Below are 27,369 nucleotides of genomic sequence, written 5' to 3'. Positions count from 1 at the left end.
AGCGGGGCCAAGAGGAAGTGGAAATCGACCTTGGTCACTTGCACTTCCAAGTGGCTGCCTGAAAAGCAGAAGAGGCGTGGGAATAGGTTACTTGTCCAGTTCAGATTGGGGAATATTAACCTAAAAGGACATAAAATGGGGATGGGGAGAGAAATGAACTGCAAGAAAAAGGCAAACTTGTACTGTTAATTCATTTTGATTATAAGTGAGCTGCAAACTCTACCCGCATAATCTAAGCTTGGATAAAATTTTTGATTTGAAGTTTAGAGTTGAAACTTTTGTCAGTGCAGTTTAGCATTTAGTACACTGCCAAAAAATGTCTTCACACTTAGTATAAATGGACACAATTAAAAATAATGTACAAGCATAAGCCATTTTCAATTGGACCTTTTTGAAGTTTACACTGATATGCTTGACACTTAATGGCTGATTATCAATGATTTCCATGACCACTTCTGTCAACGGCTTTTACTTTTAAATATATCTTGGAGCTTTGAGGTTGATGCAACTTGAGCGTTGAAGCATTTTCTTGGTTCCCGCTGCAGGACTGCCTCCATGGAGTTTTTTTTTCAGTGAACTCCGTGGTTTCCAGAACACACATTGATGTCTCAAAGCAGAGACTAATCAAAAGCCAGCCATTGCTTTCACCCTGGTGATGTCTCCAGATATACTAAAGCAGTTTAAGTTATACACTGTATCTAGATAGATATCTCTTTTTTACATGACAGGCCATCTATTTCTTCAAGTGGCGTGGGTGATGCTTCTGCTCTTTCAGGATCTGATTTGCAGTCCAATGCATCTTTGACCAGACATGTCCTTAATATGCTAGACCAACAAATTGAGTTGTTCGCATCCTATTCTATTTTTCTGGATGTGCTCCAGATTTTACTTTGGTATTGACATTGCTAGATTACCCCTTCTACGTGGCTTTTAGCAGAATTGCAGATAATAAGTAGCAGCAACTGAGTAGCATCAACATACCCCACACATGTGTTACATACAAGCATTACCTGGAATAACTCTGGTTACATCTTGTAATAGTAGACTAGTCAAATTTTGTTTCAGGTCTTAAGGACTGCAGCTTGATTATTTCTTTTTGGGGAGGAATGTTTCAATGTGCATTCCCTCTGGTTCTGAGAATTCTGCAGAAGCTTAGAGGGAAACCTTTGCTAGCCGAGGAAGCCTGATTCTTAGACACGCAAAACTACCAATCGACCTATAGCGGTCTGCCAGCAATATTGTTCTTCCATCTTGTATTCCATCAAAGTATTTCAGATATTTACTCTGACCCTTTTTAGACGCTGAAGAACCTTCATAACCTCTGGGTATGTGGAGGAATTTTGACTCCTTCATGAGGGCTTGATTTTTGAATCTTATCTTTTAGGTCTCTGAATATTCTTCACAAGCTGGTTTCACTGTTGTAGAGTGGCAGTTAAAACCCACCACCGTTCTTCTCAGGACCATCTACAAATGGTTTGGCTCTTAAGGAATAAATTGTTGAGTGGAAGTCTCTTGCCTTCAATGTTTGTTTTTATAGACTCTTGACTTCCATATCATCTTGCATTCTAAAAATATAGAGCACCATGTAGAAGAGATTCATTTAATGGTGCCAGTATGCTTTGAAACCATAAATTGACTATTTTAGTAATCGTTGCAGCTAACTGTTCCCAATAAATGGAAAATCTACAGGGGAGAACCCGTTGTGCCAAGGCGATTGGAAAACCAGGCTTCTTTTTGCAACCCTCAATGTCATTATCTGATTTGAATCATCTTCTCCATTGACCTTTTGTGTGCTCATATTGAACTTATGACATATTGAGATCTTAATCATATCATGCTTACGATAATTTTTCAGTTTCAACATATTATAGCAGTATGTTTCAGGCAGTTAGACTGGGCTAGTCTTACGCCTCCAAAACCTTTACTTCAAATGAGTTGTATCTTCTTTGAGACATTTTTGGTGCTAAAATGGTTTCTGCCACCACATTCCTCCGAGATCAAACACAGACCTCATTGTGCGAATTTCATCGGAGCATCGGCAAACTGTATCAATAGGACTAAAGATTTATGTAAATCTAGACATTTCATTTGATGAAACTTTAGGTAACCATATCACTCTAAAATATTTTACAATAAGGATTGTGGAATGCGTATGTTTATTTCAACTGGACAATCAACCACCCAAAAAGTGAAAACTCATTTCACTCAAGTTATGGCCATTTTATGAACCAATGTTATTTCACCCTGCTCTCATTTGTGAGGTGACCGCATGGAACAATTCTCATGTTTTCACTTAATATTGTTTGGACTTTTTACTCCAGTGAAAGTGTTCTTTTTGGCACATCAGTTCTTAACACAGGTCTTTATTAAATTGTAGATAGCTAATTTTTGATACTATAACATAATACATTACAAAGATAACTCGGTTTTAGTTTGTTCTACCGTATCTTGATAAAATGGAGAATAAACTGCAATCAAAAAACAAGTACTGTAACTTCCCTGTGTGCAAAAAAATGCAAAACTTATATTGCATTTTAATCAAATTCATGTTGTAATTAAACACAATAGTGGTGAAGATGCTGTTTTTTAATCAGTGCAATCAAAGTTCATCATCTAAAATGACACAATGTTTGTTTCTTTTAGTTTTAGTTTTTTGCCCATGTACTTGGGAAATGAGGATGTGAGAAAATCTTCTTTCAGTACTCCCAAGGGATAATCTATAGTCTTATTTAAATTAAGGCTATTTAACATTTAAACATGTAAACAATTATGCGACTAAAATCTCAGTAAGCCTTTACCCCGGCGCCATTCCTATAAACATGAGAAACTCTTCACGTAACTTTGGGAGGAAAATAAACTTGAGAGCCAGTAATTTAGTGGAGCTGTAGTGATTACACTAAATATACTCTGTGTGTGATGCCATCAGTGTACTCTTAAAATGTTTAGATGTGAAGAAAAATCCTGTTTACACAAATCTCAAAATAGGGGATGGTGTTTTTAACCCAAGCTTTTGTAAACCTCATGCACCAGGTCTTGCTGCAAAATCTCATCACTGAAAGCTGTCTGAGTTATCAGTTGAAAATTCCAGACCATTTTAAATGAAGTAAAACTCACGCGTGCAATGACAACTGCCTGAATCATGAAGTGACCTGGCATTGCTGCAGTAAATCCAAGCTCTCACCACTTGCTAGTTGTAGGTAGGAATCCAGCAAGCGGCTGACATCACTTGTCATCCCCAGTGTGAGGAATTCAATCAGCCTTAAATGGAGAAAACATTTTTATTAAAGAAAAGATGCAAGCAATGGAAAGTCATTAATCATAGGGCTGATCCCATGTTTCCACCCATTTGTGATCTGCCCTGTTTTTTCTCAACTTATGCAGCAGAAAAATGTGGACATAATTGTATGTCTGACTAGCTGTGTGGAAGGCTGCTGCCTAAATATTGAGCTAAAAGAAATACTGTTAGGGGGGAAAAAAAAGAAATCCGCGCTCGACTTAATCTCACGCTCAAACTATTTCTGATGAACTAAACCCCACGATAAACACTCCTCCTCCTTCATTATGACCTAATTGTAGCACAACCAGTATTTACTGTTTTAACAAGGATGCTAGTATAAAACAAATGGTTTGGTGAAAGGGTTAATGCCTTTGTGGGTTGATGAGCTGTCACTTAACATTTTTTAAATAACTTGAACATAATTGTAGCTGTTTGAGGGGCTTTCGTTTAGCAGCATGCAGCTTGTTAGAAGCAGATCCGGCCATTTAATGTGTGGCATAAAGTTTTATGAGCAGGAAGTAAACCAGAAACTATTTTATTGGTACCACTTTTGTAGCATTTACTATCAGTGGAATCTCAAAGCAAACAGCTTCTTGTTTAGCTTAATGAGGCATCCAGTGGTGTGTGTGGAAATGCAACACAAAGTAATATATTATCGATTAATGACATGATGGTAAATACATCTGTAGTGATCCTAATTAAAGTTTCATTAGCGTGTGGAGAAGACAAAACAATCTGTTCGAAGGGTTACAGCCGTAGTTAACATGTACAAAAACCTTAATGGGAATATCCCTGTAGGCACTGAAATCCTTTTATCCAGTTGTCCCCATGAAGTAACTATTGTCTAACGATTGAATTGGTGCCTGAGCTTGTATAAAAGGGTCACTCCATTAACAGGGCGTTCATTTACTGGCAAGCCCTGTCTAAATGAGTATAGGCAAAGTTGCATGGGGCTGAAGGAATTGAAAATGGCATTGAAAATGTATGGTGCAGGTTAGATCACTGGCTATGCACCTCACCTGTTTCAGAACCATTACTGAGAAAGTTTGATACAGATCAGCAGCTGGTTGAATTAGTTACTCTCCCTGAGTGGTCACAACTGGTTGCTTAATCCTGATCTACCTGGGGCATGTGCTGCTGAATTGATAAAGGAAGCAGTTTACGATTACCCTGGGATTATGCCATGCAACATAGGAACTAGGTAGGGAACAGTGATCATAGTACCATAAGGTTTAGATTAACTATGGAAAAGGACAAGGAGCACTCTAGAGTAAAAATACTCCAAATAAAGGGCCAATTTCAGTGGGTTGAGAACAGATCTGGCCCGGCTAAATTGGAATCAAAGATTGGCAGGCAAAACTGTAATCGAACAATGGGTGGCCTTTAAAGAGGAGATGGTTCGGGTCCAGTCTAGGTACATTCCCACGAGGGGGAAAGGTAGGGCAACTAAAGCCAGAGCTCCCTGGATGACGAATGAGATAGAGTAAGATGAAGCAGAGAAAGGGGACGTATGACAGATCTCAGATTGATATCACAAGTGAGAACCAGGTTGAATATAGAATGTTAAGAGGGTAATGAAAAAGGAAATAAGAGGGGCAAAGAGAGAGTATGAGAATAGATTGGCAACTAACACAAAAAGGAATCCAAATGTCTTCTATAGGCATATAAATAGTAAACGGCTGGTAAGAGGAGGGGCGGGACCAAAAAGGAGATCTGTGCATGGAGGCAGAGGGCATGGCTGAGGTACTAAATGAGTACTTTGCATCTATCTTTACCAAGGAAGAAGACACTGCCAAAGTCACAGTAAAAGAAGAGGTAGTTGAGATACTGGATGGGCTAAAAATTGATAAAGAGGAGGTACTAGAAAGGCTGGCTGTACTTAAAGTAGATAAGTCACCCGGTCTGGATGGGATGCATCCTAGGTGCTGAGGAAAGTACGGGTGGAAATTGCAGAGATGGTGGTCATAATCTTCCAATCATCCTTGGATACGGGGGTGGTGCCAGAGGACTGGAGAATTGCAAATGTTACACCCTTATTCAAAAAAGGGTGAAAGGATAAACCCAGCAACTACAGGCCGGTCAGTTTAACCTGGGGAGATTTTTAGAAACAATAATCCGGGTCAAAATTAAGTCACTTGGACAAATGTGGATTAATTCAGGAAAGCCAGCACGGATTTGTTAAAGCAAATCGTGTTTAACTAACCTGATTGAGTTTTTTGATGAGGTAACAGAGAGGGTTGATGAGGGCAATGCGGTTGATGTGTATGTGGACTTCTGAACGGCGCTTGATAAAGTGCCACATAACAGGCTTGTCAGCAAAGTTGAAGCCCATGGAATAAAAGGGGCAGTGGCCGCATGGATACAGAATTGGCTAAGTGACAGGAAACAGAGTAGTGGTGAACAGTTGTTTTTCGGACTGGAGGAAGGTATGCAGTTGTGTTCCCCAGGGGTCGGTGCTAGGACCACTGCTTTTCTTGGTATATATTAATGACTTGGACTTGGGTGTACAGGGCACAATTTCAAAATTTGCAGATGACACAAAGCTTGGAAGTGTAGTGAACAGTGAGGAGGATAGTGATAGACTTCAAGAGGACATAGACAGGCTGGTGGAATGGGCGGACACGTGGCAGATGAAATTTAACGCAGAGAAATGTGAAATGATACATTTTGGTAGGAAGAACGTGGAAAGGCAATATAAACTAAATGGTACAATTCTAAAAGAGGTGCAAGAACAGAGAGGCCTGGGGGTATACGTGCACACATCGTTGAATGTGGTAGGGCAGGTTGAGAAAGCGGTTTTAAAAAGCATACGGGATCCTGGGCTTTATAAATAGAGGCATAGAGTACAAAAGCAAGGAAGTTATGATGAACCTTTATAAAACACTGGTTCGGCCACAATTGGAGTATTGTGTCCAATTCTGGTCACCGCACTTTAGGAAGGATGTGAAGGCCTTAGAGAGGAGTAGAAAAGATTTATTGGAATGGTTTCAGGGATGAGAGACTTCAGTTACGTGGATAGACTGGAGAAGCTGGGGTGGTTCTCCTTGGAACAGAGAAGGTTGAGAGGAGATTTGATAGAAATGTTCAAAATCTTGAAGGGTCTAAACAGAGAAGATGGAGAGAAACTGTTCCCCTTGGCAGAAGGGTCAAGAACCAGAGGATGTAGATATAAGGTGATTTGCAAAAGAACCAAAGGTGACATGAGGGAAAACTTTTTTTACGCTGTGAGTGGTTAGGATCTGGAATGCACTGCCCGAGGGGGTGGTGGAGGCAGATTCAATCATGGCTTTCAAAAGGGAATTGGATAAATACTTGAAGGTGAAAAAATTTGCAGGGCGAAGAGGAAAGGGCGGGGAGTGGGATTAGCCAGATTGCTCTTGCAGAGAGCCGGCATGGGCTGAATGGCCTCCTTCTGTGTTGTAACTATTCTATGATTCTAGGTAGGGGGCTATGCTAGCAGAAGCTGTTTTTGGCTTGACTTCCTAGCAGAGGTGCTAAGCTATTAGAATATCTTCCTTCAGTAGTTACAACTATTTAGCATTACAGGAAGCACCCACTTTAAGATGTTAAAATGCCACGTAGTAACAGTTTGCATTAGGGTTGCCAGCTTTGGTTGGAGGCATTCCTGGAGATTTGGTAACATGACATTCTGACCATGTAACGTCTGATTGCATGACTTTTGCATTTACTTTATATAGGTTGGGTCCCTTGTAGTCGTGCATTTTTGCTTCTGGTTTTGCGCCAGCAGCTGTTTGAGAAGTTCAGAGAACCAGGAGCCTACCCGCGAGCAGGCGAAGAAAGGAACTTCACTCACCCCTTTACTGGCTGCTCCTGGCTCTGCAGGGCCCCCCTACTTCCTGTTCACCTCTTCCAACCCAGCCCCGCACATGAAAACCATTACAGCCCTCCGTAAACTTGGGCTCATCCAAAACTCTCCTGCCCATATCCGAACTCGCACCAAGTCCCGTTCACCCATCACCCCAGTGCATGCTGACTGACAATGGCTCCCGGTCCAGCAATGCCTCTGATTTCAAATTCTCATCCTTGTGTTCAAATCCTTGCCCCTTCTCCATCACTGTAACCTCCTCCATCCCTCTCCAAGATCTCTGCACTCCTCCAATTCTGGCCTCTTGTGTATCTTTGCCCCGCCATTGGTGGCTGCCCCTTTAGCTGGCTCGGTATCAAATTTTGTTTGATAACACTCCTGTCTACCTTGGGAAGTTTTATTTCATTAAAGGTGCCATATAAATGCAAGTTGTGGTTGTCAGCCACCTTTGGGAAGTTCAGTCAATGAGCATCATAGTGTGTTGGTTGGGACATGAAAGTTACTTGAAAAAATGAAACTGTTGTGTGGCAGTTTTGTCAAAACCGATGGTGAAGTGCCAAAACACCATCAAGGTTGAAAAATGTAGAAGACTAGGTAAATCAAAAAGTAGTGATTGGGTGACTTTTAAGCTTGGGTTTTAAAAGCCTCCACGGTGTTGGAGGAGCCGTTCTGGTGTTTCAGGCTTATCTGCACAATCTCATGTCGGACCCACCTGAACTTGAGTCCAAAAATTCCATGGGGCCATTTATACCATAAATTGCTGGGTCCGCTCATTTAAATATCCATTGGCAGTTCAGCACAACTCCCGTGTGATAGTGTGTGGGGTGTGGGGGTTGGAAATTAGGAGCACAGCCAAGAATGGGTGAAGAGTGAAGCTGCAGGCAGGAGGCGCAGCAGGTAAATAGGGAATGTTTTTTTTTGGCTCAGTGAGTTGACAGACTGTAACGGGTGGCTTGTGTGTAATTTTATCGGGGAAAGGGCGGGGGAGTGGGACTAGCTGGATCGCTCTTGCATGGAGCCGGCGCAGACACGATGGGCCGAATGGCCTCTTTCCGTGCTGTAACCTTTTTATGATTCTATGTCACTTTTAAAGCGTGCCTTCAAGTGAAGGATCTAGCAGGGGCGCCCAAAAAGAAGAGCACACAAGATTTCAGTGAGACCAAACTTCAGACGCTCCTGGATGAGATTTCCTGCAAAGGAAATAAAGGCTGCTTGGGTGGCCATGGAAGGAAAGCAGAGGAGAAAAGCAGAGAGTAGTGGTGACCGGTTGTTTTTCAGACTGGAGGGAAGTTTACAGTGGTGTTCCCCAGGGGCCGGTATTGGGGCCACTGCGCTTTTAATATATATTAATGACCTGGACATGGGTATAATATCAAAGTTTGCAGATGAAACAAAACTTAGAAATGTAGTAACCCATGAGGAGGATAGTAACAGATTTCAAGAGGACATAGACTGGTGAAATGGGCAGACACATGGCAGATGAAATTTAGTGCAGAGCAATGTGAAGTGATACATTTTGGAAGGAAGAATGAGAGGCAACATAAGCTAAATGGTACAATTGTAAAGGGGGTGCAGGAACAGAGGGACCCGGGGCTGTATATACACAAATCTTTGAAGGTGGCAGAACAAGTTGAGACGGCTTCTATGATTCTATTCTTTTCCCAAAGGTAGGGGAGTCTATAATGAGGGGGCATAGATTTAAGATGAAAGGGGAGAGATACAAAAGGGTCCAGAGGGGCAATTTTTTCACTCAAAGGGTGGTGAGTGTCTGGAACGAGCTGCCAGAGGCAGTAGTAGAGGCGGGTACAATTTTGTCTTTTAAAAAGCATTTGGACAGTTACATGGGTAAGACGGGTATAGAGGGATATGGGCCAAGTGCAGGCAATTGGGACTAGCTTAGTGGTATAAACTGGGCGACATGGACATGTTGGGCCGAAGGGCCTGTTTCCATGTTGTAAACTTCTCTGATTCTAAGGCTGTTAAAAACGGGATCCTGGGCTTTGTTAATAGAGGCATAGAGTACAAAAGCAAGGACGTTACGCTAAACCTTTATGAAACACTGGCTAGGCCTCAGCTGGAGTATTGTGTTCAATTCTGGGCATCATAATTTAAGAAGGATGTCAAGGCCTTAGAGAGGGTGCAGAAGAGATTTAGTAGAATGATTCCACAGATGAGGGACTTAAGTTATGTGGATGGACTGGAGAAGCTGGGGCTATTCTCCTTCAAGCAAAGACGCTTAAGGGGAGATTTCATACAGGTGTTCAAAATTCCATAAGGTTTTAATAAAGTAGATAGGGAGAAACTGTTTCCACTGGCAGGAGGGTCGGTAACCAGAGGGGACAGGTTTAATATAATTGGCAAAAGAACCTGGGGGGGAGATGAGAATTTTTTTTTAAGCAGTGTGTTGTTATGATCTGGAATGCACCACCTGAAAGGGTAGTGGAAGCAGATTCAATAATAACTTTCAAAGGGAATTGAATATTTATTTGAAAAGGAAAGATTTGCACGGCTATGGGGATAGAGTGGAACTACTGGATAGCTCTTTCAAAGAGCTGTCGCGGGCATGATGGGCTGAATGGCCTCCTTCTGTGGTGTATGATTTTTATGTCCTGCATGACATGCGGAGAGAGGTGGTAGTAGTACTGAGTGCGACCTTTCACCCCCAGAACTGCAGACCAGTGCCGGAAAAAGTTTAATGACCTGATGATGGTAGGCAAGATAACATCGGCACCTGTCCTTTTTCTTTCTTGGATGACCAATGTGTTGGTCACCGTAGTGTCCAAGAACCAATAACACTTCACACTTTTGAGTTTAATGGAAGCGCTAACTCAGCATCTTACAATATGGGTCACCACCTCCCCTAACAGCAATTACTTGCAGCACTACATTCTCCACTTTAACAGGGTGTACCAGCAGATCTATTACATTAGCTGTACCATGCTGAAGACGTCCCTCGAATGCTGACCCTCATCCGATTCCCTCAGACTTCGTTGCCGATTTCTCCTGCAACATTGCCCATTGAAAGGCAGGGAAACCAGAGGGGGAATTCTGGATATCAGACAGCTTGCCCCCCTGTGAGGAGCAAGTCATGGAGCTACTGGGGAGGCCTCTTCTCCAGCCCTGGGAAGGAGGTGAGATCAGTGAGTGCACACCTGCTCGGTCATCATGGAATCCCTGTGAAGCCGTACACAGACCGAAGATTCCACATCCTTCTCTGTTTCCTTAATCCCAAGGGGTCTATGCTCACTCATTCTCAGCTTATGCCCTCCTTTACTGCGGATCCACTGTAGCAACAGGGGGATGAGGATGGAGGAAGACAGGGAATGATGAAGAGCAGGAAGATTTTTTTTTCATTCATGGGATGTGGGCATCGCTGGCAAGGCCGGCATTTATTGCCCATCCCTAATTGCCCTTGAGAAGGTGGTGGTGAGCCGCCTTCTTGAACCGCTGCAGTCCGTGTGGTGAAGGTTCTCCCACAGTGCTGTTGGGAAGGGAGTTCCAGGATTTTGACCCAGCGACGATGAAGGAACGGCGATATATTTCCAAGTCGGAATGGTGTGTGACTTAGAATCATAGAAAGGTTACAGCACGGAAGGAGGCCAGTCGGCCCATTGAGTCCGTGCCGGCTCTATGCAAGAGCAATCCAGCTCGTCCCACTCCCCCACCCTATCCCCGTAGCCCTGCAATTTTTTTTCCTTTCAAGTACTTATCCAGTTCCTTATTGAAGGCCATGATTGAATCTGCCTCCACCGCCCCCTCAGGCAGTGCATTCCAGATCCTAACCACTCGCTGTGTTTATTAAAAAAAAATTTTTCCTCATGTCACCTTTGGTTCTTTTGCTAATCATCTTAAATCTATGTCCTCTGGTTCTTGACCCTTCCACCAATGGGAACAGTTTCTCTCTATCTACTCTGTCTAGACACTTCATGATTTTGAATACCTCTATCAAATCTCCTCGCAATTGTCTCTGTTCCAAGGAGAGCAACCCCAGCTACTCCAGTCTATCCACGTAACTAAAATCCCTCATCCCTGGAATCATTCTAGTAAATCTTTTCTGCACCCTCTCTAAGGCCTTCACATCTTTCCTAAAGTGCGGTGCCCAGAACGGGACACAATACTCCAGTTGTGGTCGAACCAGTGTTTTATAAAGGTTCATCATGACTTCCTTGCTTTTCTACTCTCTTCCTCTATTTATAAAGTCCGGGATCCCATATGCTTTTTTAATTGCTTTCTAACCTGCCCTGTCACCTTCAGCGATTTGTGTACATATACCCCCGGATCTCTCTGTTCCTGCACCCCTTTTAGAGTTGTGCCCTTTTAGTTTATATTGACTTGGAGGGGAACATGCAGGTGGTAGCATTCCCATGTGCTTGCTGCCCTTGTTCTTCTAGGTGGTAGAGATTGCAGGTTTGGGAGGATCTGTCGAAGAAGGCTTGGCGAGTTGTTGCAGTGCATCCTGTGGATGGTACACACTGCAGAAGATGATGATGAAGATCAGTAGGAGCACAAGGGAAGGAATTTCTTCCTCGTGGGCTATGAAGATGATATGGAAGAAGGGGATGTTGAGGACAAGGCCGCTCAGGAGTCCGAAGGGCAAGGTCCTGCCCCATACTCCTCTGCTACAACCACCGCGATCTTGCCTCTTGTGTCGTTTGCTTTATCGCACCCATACACCAAATCAGATCCTTTCACCTGGGGCAAATCTGATGATGCCAGCGAGGATGGGACAACGAGTAATTCACAGAGCATGAGGGAGCTGGCGAAATGGACGAGGATGTGCCACCTTCCCACTGGAGGCCGAGGAGACGGCTGTCAATCGTTTAGAGTCATGGGACCCAGATCTCAGGGGTACTCACCTGAAAAGAAGGATGTTTAAGGACTATCACACCAATCTGCAGAATTGGATTTCGTGACATCTCCCCCCCCCCCCCCCCCCAAATCCCCACCTCCCGTCACTCACCTGACGAAGGAGGTAAGGTCCGAAAGCTTGTGATTTTCAAATAAAACTGTCGGACTATAACCTGGTGTTGTAAGATTCCTTACATTTGGCACTTATTTTGGCCTAGGGTTGGATCTACAATCATAGCATTAAGCTCTCCAACTTATTCTCCTTAAAATTGTTCCAAGTTTCATTTGTCTCCAAAATTTTACTTGCTAGCATGTTTCTTTGTTAGGAAAGTTAATGAACACAGCATTCTGTGTAGCTCTTCACCAGTCGAGGCAGTTCTGTTTTGTAATAAAACCCATCACCAAAGCACCTCTGATCTGTGATTCTGAACCTTTTTTCTGTACTGGGCCCCAACAAAAAAAAAGTGTCATGGACTTGTGCCAAGTAGCTTTAGATAATTAGTGCTGCCACCATCTGCAATGGGGGTAAAAAGCACTAAAGGGAGTGGGTCTTGCTCTTCAGCTGGGAGATTTCAGACTTGTTTTTTTTCTTTCAGATGCAACAATTGTAACATCATCCTTGCAAATTTAACAAAGTACAGATCCATCTGAAAATCTTAATTTATCCCAGTAATTAAAGTCTAATGTCAACCCTTTTACGTCCAAAAAAAAAGCCTGAGAACTAGATGTTACCATTTCTTTCCAACATGTACTGACACATTATGAACTTCCCCAGACATCTCAAAATGTTACTTTCACACTCGGGTTGGGGATTAGTACAAAGTTTTACTGAGGTAATTACTAACTTTTTTTTAATTGCCTGTCAATTCATCTGAACAGAATTTAATACACAGCTGTTATCCTGGTGGCTTTTCTGTATTGAAATCGACAGAGCGCTCGCTGGACCCAAATCTTGATGCTCACCAAAATTGTTGGCAGCCACCGTCCACTCGGATGGATCGAATGCGATATCTCCCACTGTGCACTTTGGAGAGAGAAACAAGTATCGTGCAACATCAGAGCCGGGAGTAGGCCATTCAGCCCCTCGAGCCTGTTCTGCCATTCAGTTAGATCATGGATGATCTGTATCTTCACTCCATTTACCTGCATTGGATCCATATCGCTTAATACCCTTACCGAACAAAACTATTATCGTTTTTTTAAAAAAAATGTTTTAATTGACCTAGCCTCAATAGCTTTAGTTTGAGATTTCCACTACCCTGTGTGTGAAGAAGTGCTTCCTGACATCACCCCTGAATGGCCTAGCTCTAATTTTAAGGTCATGCCCCCTTGTTCGGCACTCCCCCACCAGAGGAAATAGGGTAGAGAGAGAGAGAAACTATCAAATCCTTTTAACACTGTGCTCAAGTTGATATCAGTGGTTTAACCTCCTGCCATCAAAAGCCACTGATTCAGGACCCTGTCTGTGGCTTCATTCCACCCGGATTGTCATTTTATTGTCTTGCAGCAGCAACTTGAAACTGGAGTAGTACTACTTGCTGAGAGATTGCCACCATATTTCTTGCTCCATTTCTTAAACTCACTATACATCCTTTGGTTTGAGAACCACTTGTGTCAGCTAATTTGGTCATTAAAATGCATCTATTTCAGTTTGGGCTTTTAAACACAGCGGGGTGAAATTTCCACGGGGGAATCTCCTGTTGTAATTTCGGAAGATGGGTAGAAATGGCCCTTTACGATCGGGGTGTCTGCCGATTGTTGCAGCAGGAGATCGAGAGAACCCCGGATAAATTTTACCCCAGTTTCTGCGTAAGAGGCTACCCACAAGCGGTTGCTCTTAGGCTATGTTGCCTAGGACTAATAGTTACCCTATTGAGCAGTAATGCTGTGCACTGGGATTCCCTTAATAGTCTTGTTCAGACTCCATCAACCCTGAAGTTGATAAATATCAAACGGTAGCCCCACTATGTGCAGGTTAAAACTGGTGGTTGAATTTATGTACAGTTAAATGATTTATAGAATTAGATGTTGGCCAAATACTGTACAGCCCAATAATTGTATAAAATGTCCAAGAACAGCCCACAGGGGGTTAATGTACCCTTTGATAAAAACAAACAGCCCAAAACATTCTATACCAGAATTGATGTTCGGTTCTACTTTTGTTCGAGTTTCTTCCTTCTCATGGTCAAAATGAGGGAGAGAGTTGAGCTTGGAGCATAGGGCTGTTCTTAAGGATAGTTTTTACTCTGGATGTGGGATCACTCATCACGCTTAATTAAATTGAATATCAAAGTAACAATGTTGTTTGCCACATTACGGCAGGCAGACTCAGATTAAAATAGAATATTACAGGGACTAACTGGAGACAGTTGAAGGGCCCGTTTACAATAGAATGGCAGCTCTACTGTGAAAGTTGTAGCAAAATGTTAACGCCTTACATTTTAAACAAAGTTTTCATTAACGAGCTTTATCGTAACCAGTTCTTGATGAAAGAGAAAATGTGTCAGCTCACAGGTATTGTGACAATGTATGATATCCTCAAAACCTAGTATGACATCCATTTTGACTGAGCCCCTTTTTAAAAAAAAAATGTACACAACCTTGACGGGATCAAATTTCTGTATTTGTCACAGAATCTCTTAACTTTTCCAGGTGGTGGTTCATGACTGGCGTTTTTTTTTTAAAAAAGCCCAGTAATGCTCATTGAAGGGAGGAGCCAAGCCACATTCAAAAACAAAGAGAGCGATTTTTAACCCTCCCACACCCAGCAGAAACCAGGCAGGTGGGCAATTAATATCGCCGAGCTTACTTACCCATCCTGGAGCAGCTGGGAGCTCCATCGAGGGGGGAGATTGCAGGGAAGACGTCGGGGGGGAAATTGTGGGGCGGACATTGTGGGGGGGATTGGGGGGGAGGGGGGATCGGCCGAGCGAGGGAGTCCGATCGCAGGGTGGTATACAGATTAGCTTGGTGGGCCTGTGGGGAGGCACTCCTACTCCTCCTCCTGGCCCACAAGCAGTGCTGGAAAGGCATTTATCTGTTCCATCCGACCGTTCTCGCCTCCCTTCAGCTGCCAGGTTTCCCAGAGCCCCTAGAAACCCGGCTGGCCAGTGTTGAATCTGGAAGAGAGATAAAATCTTGGGCACGCAGCCTCATTAAAATATTTTAATTGCGGCCCGCCTCCGGAGAGCAGCTTAGTCGCCCGCCTCTGTTAAAACCGGAAGTGGGTGCGTTGGGGTTGGGTTTCCTATTTTGTTTATTTTTAGCCTGTCCTGGGGGGGTTAAAATGACCCCTTCCAATTCGGCGTCATGAGCAGGAAGCCACAGTGAGTTTCCCACCGGGCCCATCTAGTGAAGATGAGGATCAGGGCCAGAAGTGTCCCTAAGAGGTAAGTTTTTAAAACTTTTTTTTAAACTTCCTTTGTGGAGCCAGGAGAAGCAGGACTACCCCTCGTCCCACCAAGGGAAGCTTAGGCATCTCCTGCCGTGGGGTCACACCCCCCCTTCCCAGAATCTAACCATCCCCTTTGCCTAAAATAAATTTTTCGTAATCTCCCCGTTAATTTTTGTAATTAAATTTATCTTGCTGCCCAGTGGAGATAATCTATAAAGTATTATGGTTTTGATGTGATAACTGGGGCCACAGTGCTCCAAGGTGGGCTCAGTGTTGGGTCATAGCGGTTAAAATTCAACCTTGGCGGGGGTCCAGAACGAGGGGGTCCAGAACGAGGGGGTAGCGGATTGGCCGCCCATCCGTTTTACGCCCTGCTCGATTTCCCTTTCCGTTGAGGCAGCCAATCCACTATGACCCATTTTGGACCCCTGCTGAAGTTGAGTTTTACCCCCATAGTGTTCACTACTGTAACTTTTTTACAACTTATTTTGTATATAGTAGTTGAATGAATGCAATAGAACATGACTGGACGTAGGGTCTTCCTCGTTTTTGAATGAAGTTTAACTGCCACGTACAAAGATCCCTCCCTTCTTACCTTTTGGTTTGTCTCTCTGACCTGATGCAGGTCGATCCTCCTTACTGTGTGCTTTGATTCCCTGCATCAATTTGGTCCATCCTGCTGCTGTTCCCATCACCTTTTGAGAGAACTAAGTCACCCTCTGAGAACGAGACATTATATACATGACTACACCAGGGCTCTTTGGTTGAAACATAACATTTTATGCCAAGAGCTTTCTGATATCAAGGGAAAGGTCCCAAATATGATTCTAATGATCTCCTCTGCCCCCCCCCTCCCCTCCCCCTCAAGAGTATTGCTTTAAACATACACATTGTGCTTTTATAATGCACTTGCTTTGAAGAAACCAAATCCAGTCCTTTGCCTGCTCCAGTGTCAGGGTATTAGTGATATGTTAGTTTCAAGTGTTAGTTTCACTTTACCCTCCGCTTAAGCTGCCCAAATTATTTTGGAGTAAATCCGGTCAGGTATACTCAACTCTGGGGAAAAAATGTGGCGGTGTTCACAGCCCCACCACCCCATTACTTCTGTCTCTTTTGTGCTGATACAGTACTGCTTTCGTGGCATTGTAAACACAGGCCTGGCAGATCTTTTTCTTTCTTCTTCCTTAAATGCTTCCAGGCAGCACAGAGCAGCAATGTATTTGACTTGAGGTTGCTGCGCTGGCACCGTCGCGTCCCACCTGCACTGCCAGATTTCAACAGTCTATTGTCTACCGCGCTGTAAATGCTGCAGACTACAGACGTGTACTGTGAGCTGCTTGGAGAATGTTTCAAACCCTCTCTCTCTCTCTCTGCACAGTGCAGATGACGTACCCTCACTGTATCAACAGAGATTGGCCTCTATGCTCGTACCTTTCTAAGCTGTGCATTTCGACTCTTGTCAAAGAAAGTCGATTTTTAGTGAGGGATTAGCTGAAGCTGCTGCTGCTGCTGTATAAACAAGAGGAAAACCTTTTATACATCCAAACCAGATCTTTACATTTCCCTTTTAGGTTTGTGTCAATAGACCTTGTGTATTTAGTGATTGCTTTCTTCCGCTTCCCACCCAGAGTGTGTGCTGAAGATCATTTTAAAGTTAAGTGGTGTTATAAAATGTTTAATCAATTTACACACTAGTTTATATAGTAAGATCACTTAAATAAACAAGAGGGGTTTTTTTTTAAAAAAAAGCTCTAAGCTACTTCAACTTAGTGACTTCAGTGGCAGTTAATTATGTTGAAGCATTAAATAATTTGGCAGCTCAAGACTTGTCAAACAATTCCTCTGAGTATTAACCTCGGTAAATGTTTGTCTGTTCTCTAAGAGCACTTGAGCTTATGTGAAGGAATAGGAAATGCAAGATAACCTTAGCAGGCTCGGCAGGAAAGGGAGCCTCGACGAGGTCACCAGTGTGAAGGGTACCTCCTAGCCCTACATAGACAGCTGCACTTATTTAAGGAAACTCCAGCTGTAATAAAATTCAGGGCACAAAGAGTTTTCCAGTAATGTAATGTAGGTCAGCACTAAGCGGCAAGGAAACACCTTGAGACGCAGGCACGTCCGACTCTATTTCCAAAAAAGCTTTAGAAATTAAACAGCGAATCTTTGAAATTCTGCTTAACCCTACCAATCCCAAATTCCTTCTGTGGTGTATAATGGCGTGTGCCTTGAAAGGATAATTTATGGCTGCTTTTCGCTCCCATCAGCAGCAATTTACATACAGGACGTGACACTTTTCACTGGGTACAAGCGTTATAACTAGACTTTTTAAAATAGATTTTGGTGTTTTTGCACCGTTCGTCTGTACTGCCCTTTCTATCTAATCACAGGAATACAATGTATTGACATTGGTGGCTTTTGAACTTTGCAGGGCAGTGCGACCTTCCATTGCCTTGCTTTTTAATTATAAAACTAGGCAAGTGTCTTTGCAACATTTGTACCTAGTTCCTTTTGTACGCCAGTGACAAAATTGACAAGTCAGTTGAGATGCACCTACCGATGTAGGGCACGTGTGTGTGATCTGTACTGCACGTGTGGGGAGAAGAGGAGAGATTGGGGACTGATTTTTCCCTTGGAGAAAATTGACGTTAACGGGGCAGTAAGGGCCGATAAATGGGGTCGGTAGCCGTACCGCCCGATTTAACGCTGATAATTGGCCGCCATTTTGAAAGGGGCCTACCGCTGGGCGGCCAATGCACCTACCTGTTTCTGGCGGTAGGCGCCTTTTAAATGTACAAATCGGGGTCCTGTAACGTATAATAATCTGGGCTGCTGCAGCCCCGGAACCCTCATGCACCAGCCCCCGCAATCATGACCTCCTCCCCCCTGCACTTACCTTGCTGCCGGCTGAGACCGCCTTAACCGGTGAGCTGCATCGATACGCCCGTTTGGCGTCCTGCAGCTTGCCGGTCCAATGTAAATAATGCCTCAAAAACCCGCCACCTCTTATCCACCGGGATGCAAGGCTGACCGACGCGCTCTGCGCACGGCCTCCCAAAACCCCAAATCGACCCCATGAGGTTTAATTATTAGGACCGTAACACCCAGAAAACCAATATGTATCAGTTTGGGTTTTCAAATGAAAGTTTATAAAAAGCTTCTCTATGTTCGTAAGTAATAGTAAATCTAGGCTGACACTCCGGTACAGTACCGAGGGAGTGCTGCACTGTCGGAAGGTGCCGTCTTTTGGATGAGATGTTAAAACCAGAAGACCCATCTACCCCCTCAGGTGGACGTAAAAGATCCCATGGCACTTCTCGAAGAAGAGCAGGGGAGTTCTCCCAGGTGTCCTGGCCGATATTCATCCCTCAACCAACATCATTAAAAAACAGATTATCTGTTCATTATCTCATTGCTGTTTGTGGGATCTTGCTGTGCGCAAATTGGCTGCCGCGTTTCCTACATTACAACAGTGACTATCCTTCAAAAAGAGTGCTTCATTGGCTGTAAAGCGCTTTGGGACGCCCTGAGGTTGTGAAAGGCGCTATATAAGTGCAAGTTCATTCTTTTAGTTAAAATGTTTTTAAATTCTAAACTGTCGTAAGGATAAACTCTCTAGCCATGGGGACAGATGTGTATTAATAATGGGGAAAATCGATAACTGAGGAGATAGACAGCCCAATCTGCAGCTGTGACCTGGAGTTTTAAATAGTGTGTTACCCTCCCTGGTGCCAGGGTAAGAGACATAATGGAGAGGGTAGGAAAACCTTCTGCAATGGCAGGAATGGGTAGGATGGCGGTCTTGCAAGGGGAGCTTGGATTTAGATGGAGGTGCAAGGCCTTGAGAGTACTAATCGCAGGATTACTCCTGGCTCCCAAGTGTAGGTCAATTGAAAATTTCAAAACTGAGATTGATAGGATTTTGTTAGGCCAAGGGTATTAAGGGTTACGGAACCAAGGCGGGTAGATGGAGTTAAGATTACAGATCAGCCTTGATCTAATTGAATGGTGGAACAAGCTCGAGGGGCTGAATAGCCTACTCCTGTATCTCTGACCAGTCAGGCAGAAACTGATTGGATAGGTCAAAGTGTGGCCAGTGACATGGTGTAAAAGGGAGGGATTTAGATTCCTAGGACATTGGAACATGTTCTGAGGTGGGGATGACGTTTAGTGAGACAGGCTTTGCTTTAATTAGATTGGTACCAATCTCCTTACTGAGAGGGTAAATATGACTGTGGAGGAGAATTAACAAGAGTGAAATGAGGAGAACAAACAAAGCAGACCAAAAGGAAAGGAAATTAACAAAGATCGTACAAGAATAGAATTGTTGTGAGGGATAGAATTAATGTTTTATGAATGCTAGAAATATTCTCAACAAAATGACTGAACTTGGAGACGGTTGTAGCAATTGAGAACTGAGATATAATTGGGATCCCAAAGTGGTTAACCCCTAGTGATGGAGATGTGTACAACATACAAAGGATTCGAGTTTTCAGAAAGGACAGCCTGGACAAGGGGGATGGAAGGATTGGTACAACTGAATAGTTTGGCTGGAAGTATGTAGTGCAAGAAGAGCAACGATAATTCTGTAGACCACTGGGTCAACACAAAAAAGACAGGTTGCTCTATGAAGAAAAATGGATCGATTTGTGTTAGTGGAAAGGTCATACTTAAGTGGGGACTTTAACCAACTATACATAAACTAAAGCAATCCAGATTCTGAGCTAATGAATGTGCTGCATGATTGCTTTCTGCCCCAGTGCATTAGGGTGCCACAAAGGGTAACTCACATCTCAATTTGGCAATGGCAAGTGGTGCACATTATACTGGGAATTGTTGTAGTGGTAACCCTGGGTGACAGCGACCATAATGTGATTGTTTGACAAGACCTGGGATGAACCAATATTCGGATATAAAACTCTAAAAGAGCACTAAGGGAAGAGCTTAAATAAATCAAATCATGTTGTACCATTCAAAAAAAAACTACAAAGTTTGTAAGGAGGAAGGTGAGGGAAACCACTGGAAAGAATACCGAAACCTACAAAAAATATATAAAGATGATGGTCACAGGGAGAAAGAGGGAACTAGAAATGAGCAGAGCCATAAAGGTCAAAGTCAAATGCCACAGTAAGAAATTCTTCCAGAATTATCAAAAGATTTGAGATCCTTAAGGATGAAAACAGGTTCGAGGCTGAGGATGAACTAAAAATACATAAATGTACTAAATGATTATACATCCTGAAAATTTTCACTGGAGAAAACATTGGAAACACACCACCCATCATAGGTTCTACAATTATAAATCCAATGGTGCTAAATGAAACGAGGGATGAAATCTATAATTGCTGACGGTCATCATGAGAGGTCCCCACAAGCTAGCCTAGTACCTAATTTCAAGAAAGTCGATGAAACAAATCCTAGTAACAGATTCATTAGTTTTACATTGGTAACTGGCAAAACGATGGAATTGGTGTTTGGGAACAAAGTTGAAAAATACCTATATGAAAATAATGTACTAAGTAGCAGCCAGCTTGGGGCAGATAAACCTTCTTGACTTTTTTGAAGAAGTGATATTGCAAGTGGATATTAGAAACCTCAATGATCAAGTGTACCCAGACTTCCAAACCTTTGATAAAGTTGCATGTGAAAGGCTGCTACACAAACTTAATGTAGTGGTATCCCAGGTAGAACTTTTGAGGTGGATATGAAATTGGCTGAAAGAGAGGAAAGCCACAGGTGCTGGTCAGGGGAAAGAGATCCAGCTGTTGAGAATGGAGTACTTTAGGGAACAGTGCTGGGGTCCTTACTATTTCTGATCTACATAAATAAATGATCTTGCTTCTGAGACTCAGTGTTGGTTAAATTCACAGGTGATAGTAAACCAAGTGGGTGGGATGGGACACAGTCGACTCGAGAGAACTCAGGAATTACTGAAGAATTCAGACATTATTCTGCAAATGGACAGAACAATGACTGATGAAATTCAATACAGATAAATGCATGATCTTCCATGTTGGAAGAAAAAATGGGGAACATAAATGAATAGTGTTGAACAGAGAGGCTGAAAGAGATCAGAGAGTCATAGTAGACGCTACACTGACCATGTCCAGTCATTGCAGAGCAGCAATTAACAAAGAGAATGTCAAGCTGTTTGCCAGATGAGTATAGTTTAAGTCAGAGGCCACCTTGCTGAAGCTATTTTGTGCTTTTGACAGGCTACACCTTTAATACTGTCACCGTGGCACACGGGAAACGTCCAAGTCCTGGAAATGGTGCTGAGTTGGGTGACAGGGCTGAATCGTAATGTCGGAAGACTAAGTTATGGGGAAAGGTTAGAAAAGCTTTGTCTCCCCAACTTTGAAAGGAAAGAAGTGAGAGGGGACCTTTATAGAGGTATGCAAGATGTTAAGTGGAAAGGAAATGGTTAATCCCGAGCACCATATCAGATTGCACCATGACCACAGGACAAGGTGGAGGAAACATGTACAAACTGTTAAAAGGCAAGTTTAGGACTGAGTGTAAGGAAGAGCTTCTTCACCGAGTGATTAGTACCCAGAATGGACTTCCAAGTAGAGTGGCAGAGGTCAAAACTCGAGTCATTCAAGGGGCACTTGGTTGCTGTGATGGAAAGGAGGACGGGTTTTGTTTTATAAGCAAGATAGGCCCAAAAGGCATCCCTCATCTGTACTTACCTTTTGTGACTTTTTAAAAAAAAAACACTTAATTTTATTTCTTCTAACAGAATACAACACCAGTGACCAGCGACAAGCTTGCAAAAAGCATGAACTCTATGTGAGTTTTCGGGACTTAGGATGGCAGGTAAAAAACACACAACTTTTTTCCCCCATTTTGTAAGTCACTTATGATTTTGTCATTGGTGAACTGAAAAGGAAGAAAAATTATGCTGGAAAATTATACTACGTCAAATATGCTTTGGCCAGCCTTATTTGGTAACATCATTAGAAGCATAAGGGGAAAAAATCTTTCAGACTCGTGACTAAAATCCAACGTCTACCATTTCCTTTAGTCCACACCCAACCTCTGGAAAGACGCACAAGTGAAACTACGTCATACATACCAATGTTCAGGAAGTCAAGCAGCTAGTTTTAACTTCTAATTCAATTTTTTGTGTCTATCTGTCCACATAATTAAAAGTCTTGTATATAGTATATGCCATAGATTAAAAATGTCCGGAAATCAAAAAATCCTGATTGGCTTAAACACTTATTGACAAAGGAACAGTGATCATACACCATGCTGATTTGGTCCATATGCCCCATTGCCTAAAATGGAATCAATGGTAAGGCACTACAGCAGACCCTGTCTTTAGGACCCCTCTAATGCGAGACCACCTGTTGTACGTGAGTGCAATATTCTAGCAGGAAGGTCTCCCCATTGTAATTAACCACCAATGAGAGACCACCTACTGAATGTAATCAGAGCTTAGGTCATGTCTAATTGTTCCATTCATAATTAACAATCGCACTGGTCCTAGGAAACAGTATTTAGATGCAAATTTAGACAATGGATGTTGTTTGTAAAAGAAAAAAATTGACACAGAGCAGCTTTGTGGGCCAGGTCTTTTTTGCTTGCATATTGTCTTTGAAGGCCGTTTGTGATGATCCTTTCAACCTGTGTCGTGTTAAAGTAGAGAACCTGAATGTAAATAACAACACTCCCAGTTTACAAAGAGCCAATTCTGCTGTAAAATCTCAGAGGCTGTGGCAGCAGGAGCACCCGTTGCACTGGAGTCCATGCATGATCCAGATGTTGAAATCAACTTGGCTACAAACCTACCAGCTGGTTGCTAATGATTATTCCATCCTAAAAATTGAAAAACCCACTTTGGATGAAAGGCACAAGTGTTAGTGTTGGAAAGGCCTCTGAGCAGAGAGAAGCGATTGACCTGTAAGTTAGTGGTGACTGCCCATCTGATCGCCGCCTCGAGCCGACGTCCTGATCGATCCATATCCCAATGGACCTCCCTTTCCTGGTGGCAACTCCCCTCCCGACCTCCCTTTTAACGACCCATCTGTGGCTGCTGCCCACGATGCAAAACCCCAAAATTTTTCGCCGGAGAGCTGTCTGGGGATGCCCAGCAGGTGTCCTCAGCTCGCCAGTCTCATTTAAGCGAGGCCCAATATCGGGTGCGCCTCGGGCTTACCCGTTCAGGTGCAGGGATTGTCCCCTGTGCGCAGCCCAGTGTGAACTAGTTTCTAGACCCCTATCTCTTAATGCTTTTTTTATGGAGGGCCCTGCGTATGTGATGTCCTGCCACTGACCCAGTTTCAGTTGTTTTCTTTTTTCCCTCATGGCCTGCCTTCCTGATGGCCCTCTTCTAGTTATGTCTGCCACTTCCCTGGGCCTTCCTTCTACCCTCAGCTGCTGCTGGATTTCCAGCGGACTTCTGGGTTTGATCCGGAACTGAACCCCGGTCCTCAGCACCACTGTCCTGTTCCCCCTCCCTCACCACGGCTCACTGTAGGGTTTGATCAGAAACTGAATTCAAATTTTATTTTGATCCTTTGTAAAGGTTCTTTTGGTGGTTTTGATCTATTCCTTTTGAAAGTATTGTAGGAATAGTTTGATTTCAGGACATTAAAAGATATTTATATTTTTAGGGGTTTTTGAGCTGTCCCATAACAATGTGTGTATAGATTCACCCATGGTAAAGGAGCACAGCTGAACTTGAGAATCAAGTCCCTATGATGTACACAGTGGTATTTGTTAGCATTAAGCTTTTAATTTCTGGTTTAATGTTTCAGTGAGAATTCATTTGAATGTGAAGCTAATGTGTGTGCACTTAGTGTATGATCCTTACCCTGTTCTTTTCCCATGATCACAGTATTCCCCCAACATTTGTTAAAGAAAAAGTGCCAGTATCCTCTGGCCAACAATGCTTGTGTGTGTATTAATATGTTCTAGGTTACTAGGTGGTGCCAGGGATGCTACAATTGACCTCTGCTCCCTGCATTAGGGAGTGGAAAATCAGCCAAGGTTCCCGTCGTTGGTAATTATCCAGCAATCCCTGTTGGAAGGGCGCGTCTGTGAACACATTTATTCTCAGCTGTGATCCTGATGTGTCCCTGCCCCCTTTTCCTGCCACGGAATACCTGCCAACACATGATTCACTAATGAGCAATGGCCATGTGGGCAGGGTAGCAGAGGTATAGTTTGCACCTGTGGAAAGATATTCCAGCAAAAAGTCAACACCTGGAGGAGGAGTGAAAACCGTCACGGGGAAAAAAACATACCATATACATTTACTATTACAGTAACACCTTATACAACCTGGGCCTTTAAACCAACAACTTTAATCTAAAATATTTATAGAAATGAGCACTCTTCTCATTTGAATGTGTAGACAGTTAATTCATTCCAGGTGCTCATTAACTGATTATCTCTTTATCCAACTTATTTTATCGCTAATTACCAGAAAGTAGTACAGGATTATATTCTCCAGTTGTTACGCAAAAATGGTTTTAAGAAGGTTTCAAATCCCATTTCCAAGGTGATCCATTTAATTTTGTATTGATGACCAGGGAGCCACATTGGGTTATTGAACTTCTACCAATGATTCCGAACCTGAACCACTCTGTTCCCCTGTATGACTGAGCACAGAGGCCAGAAGGCCCCCAGTTTGATCTCAGCTGGGATTGTAATTGGAGAGCGAGTGTTGTCCTCATCAGCCCTGAGCTAAGGGGGGAGGGGGAGAATCAACCAGGCTTCCTGCTCCTGATTCCTGTTCAGTGACCCCGGCTGGAAAGTGCACTAGCGTGGACACTGAATGAGGCTGGGATCAGATAGGAATGGGTTTAGCTGTGATGCACCTTTTGGAGAATAGCCAGTCGACGTTGCATGAAAAACGTACTTAACAGTTCCTGACACCTGTTGATGCCTTCACAAGGGCAGAAAATGAATAAGGGGAGGGAGACTGTAATGTCATGTTGGAGTAAAAAGTGACTTGATTTTACTCCAGGAATCCATTGTTATTTGTTCTGGATACACATCAGGACATACCCACAATAAATTGAGGGGAGAATTACAGGGATTTTTAGCCTTCCTGAAGCCTAATTATGGCCAAAAAAATTCATAGGGGTAGGTGCACATTTTCACAACAAAAAAACAAGGCTCCAAACTGTCTTCAGCACAGCCTAGATAGTCGCAGTAAATATATTTTTGCGAGTTGAGTTTCCCTGCAAAATTCTATTTATCTTGCCTCTATGACTCGAGGTCAGGTAGTGGGATAGGAAGGTAGCAGCCTACGGCTGTTGCAGTAGAGTAAAACTAGTTTTCATCCCATTGCCTTCGTTCCTTGTATTTAAGTGCTGATCAGGGACAAAGTCAGGCTCAGTGGGCCCGCAGTTTCCCAGCGCTGCGAACCCTCGACCGTAGGATCAGCCTTCCAGTGCTATTAAATCAAAGTAGGCCATTTTTATAACTTGAACTAAAGAATGCGTTAAGGCCAGTGCATGAAAAAGCGTCGGTCTTGGAAGATAAACTTTGCCTTTTTAGTAAAGAGGTGAGCGCTGCTCCGCATGGTTGCCTTGCTGATAGTCTAAGGAAACTCTTGATATTGAGGCTGGCCGCATCGGTGCCAGATCGTCAGTGCGTTCAGTCGTAACATATCAACGACCTGACCACCCGTGCCTTGTCTGTCCCAGAACACGCTGCTTGATTACTCACTGGTCAAGAGGTAGGGAGAAGTTGTCAGCCAGTCCCTCATACGTGCGATTTGGGGATTTCTTCAGAGACCACAGAGCAAGAAAGCCCACTTGTAAAAGGTTTGCCAACAAGTTGCACCAGAATGGCTGCGATCATTAGTTTCACGACCAGCGGTTAAAGTGGGATTTGTTAAGAAGGGCACTCATCCTGCCCTACAGTGATTGTCCCCGCTCCTGCAACCTTTGACCCCGGAGAGCAGCAGTAATGTCCTGTTGAAATAAACGCTCCATTTCTACAAAATAAAGTCCCCCTGAAATAAATTCACCATAAGCCCAAACCTAACCCAAAATCTCAGCCAACCTAACTAACTCGCAGACAAACCTAATCTAGACCTTGAACCCAAGACCCCAAGTTCCTTCAATATTAACTTTGATTTCCTGGCGGCAGGACAGCCAAAAGCTGCAGCAGGGCTGGAGGGCATGGTTGAGATTAATTGGATCAAGCAGAAAGCTTGATAAAAGGTTAAAAATGTAAACTTAGCTGCAGTGGTAAGGAGCTGCTCTGGAGCATTTAACAGCAAGTCTGTAGAACCAGGAATGATTGAGATGTGAAGAGTTTAATCTCTTGAGATTCAAAAGCCAATGGAAGTAGACAACTTTGGAACTTCCTTGAAAATCAAAGATTAGTACGACAGTTACATGCTAAGGCAATAACTGGACTGGCTTCCTAGCCCACTCAACTTTCTGTCCCGGACCCATGTACAATGCAAACTGCTGCATACCTGCAACATCTAATGGCAGGAAAAGAAAACAGAAAATGCTGGAGAAGCTCAGCAAGTCAGGCAGCATCTGTGGAGAAAGAAACAGAGTTAACGATTCAGGTCGAAGACCTTGCATCAGAACTGGAAGTTGTTAAAGAGTTAAAGTTTTTAAGCAAGTACAGAGCCAGGGAAAGGGGGAAGTGGGGGGAGGGGTGGAAAGAACAAAAGGGAAGGTCTGTGATAGGGTAGAGGGCAAGAGTGATTAAATGACAAAAGGGATGATGGTGCAAGGAAGGTGGTAATGGGACAGGTTAAGAAACAAAAGATGGGTCTAGAGTAACTGTGCATGGCAACAGCAGGACCATCACCAGCACTTGCTGTCCGAAAAAATGGGAGCAGTGGTTATGGCCTGAAGTTACTGAAATCGGTGCTGAGTCTGGAAGGTTGTAAAGTGCCTAATCGAAAGATGAGGTGCTGTTCCTCGAGCTTCATTGAGCTTCATTGGAACAGTGTAAGAGGCCGAGGATAGAGTGGGCGTGGGTCAATGAATTAAAATGGCGAGCTTTCTGCCTGGAAACTTTGGGGGCATCTAAAAGAAGATC

At 43.4% G+C, this 27,369-nt stretch overlaps 1 protein-coding gene across 2 annotated transcripts in view; it reads left to right on the top strand.

Annotated features, from left to right (window-relative positions):
• bmp6 (bone morphogenetic protein 6) overlaps nt 1–27,369 on the top strand; it is a 135,295-nt gene that overhangs the window by 93,814 nt on the left and 14,112 nt on the right. For both annotated transcript variants that reach the window (XM_067981965.1, XM_067981966.1), the window contains exon 6: nt 22,085–22,161. In XM_067981965.1, coding sequence (XP_067838066.1) covers nt 22,085–22,161 — 77 coding nt within the window. The remainder of the gene's footprint in view (nt 1–22,084; nt 22,162–27,369) is intronic.

This window comes from Heptranchias perlo, chromosome 3, assembly GCF_035084215.1.
Source record: "Heptranchias perlo isolate sHepPer1 chromosome 3, sHepPer1.hap1, whole genome shotgun sequence".
In the NCBI taxonomy this organism is placed as follows: domain Eukaryota; kingdom Metazoa; phylum Chordata; class Chondrichthyes; order Hexanchiformes; family Hexanchidae; genus Heptranchias; species Heptranchias perlo.
The sequence above is the reverse complement of the archived record's forward strand: the minus strand, read 5'-3'. Positions and strand labels throughout refer to the sequence as shown.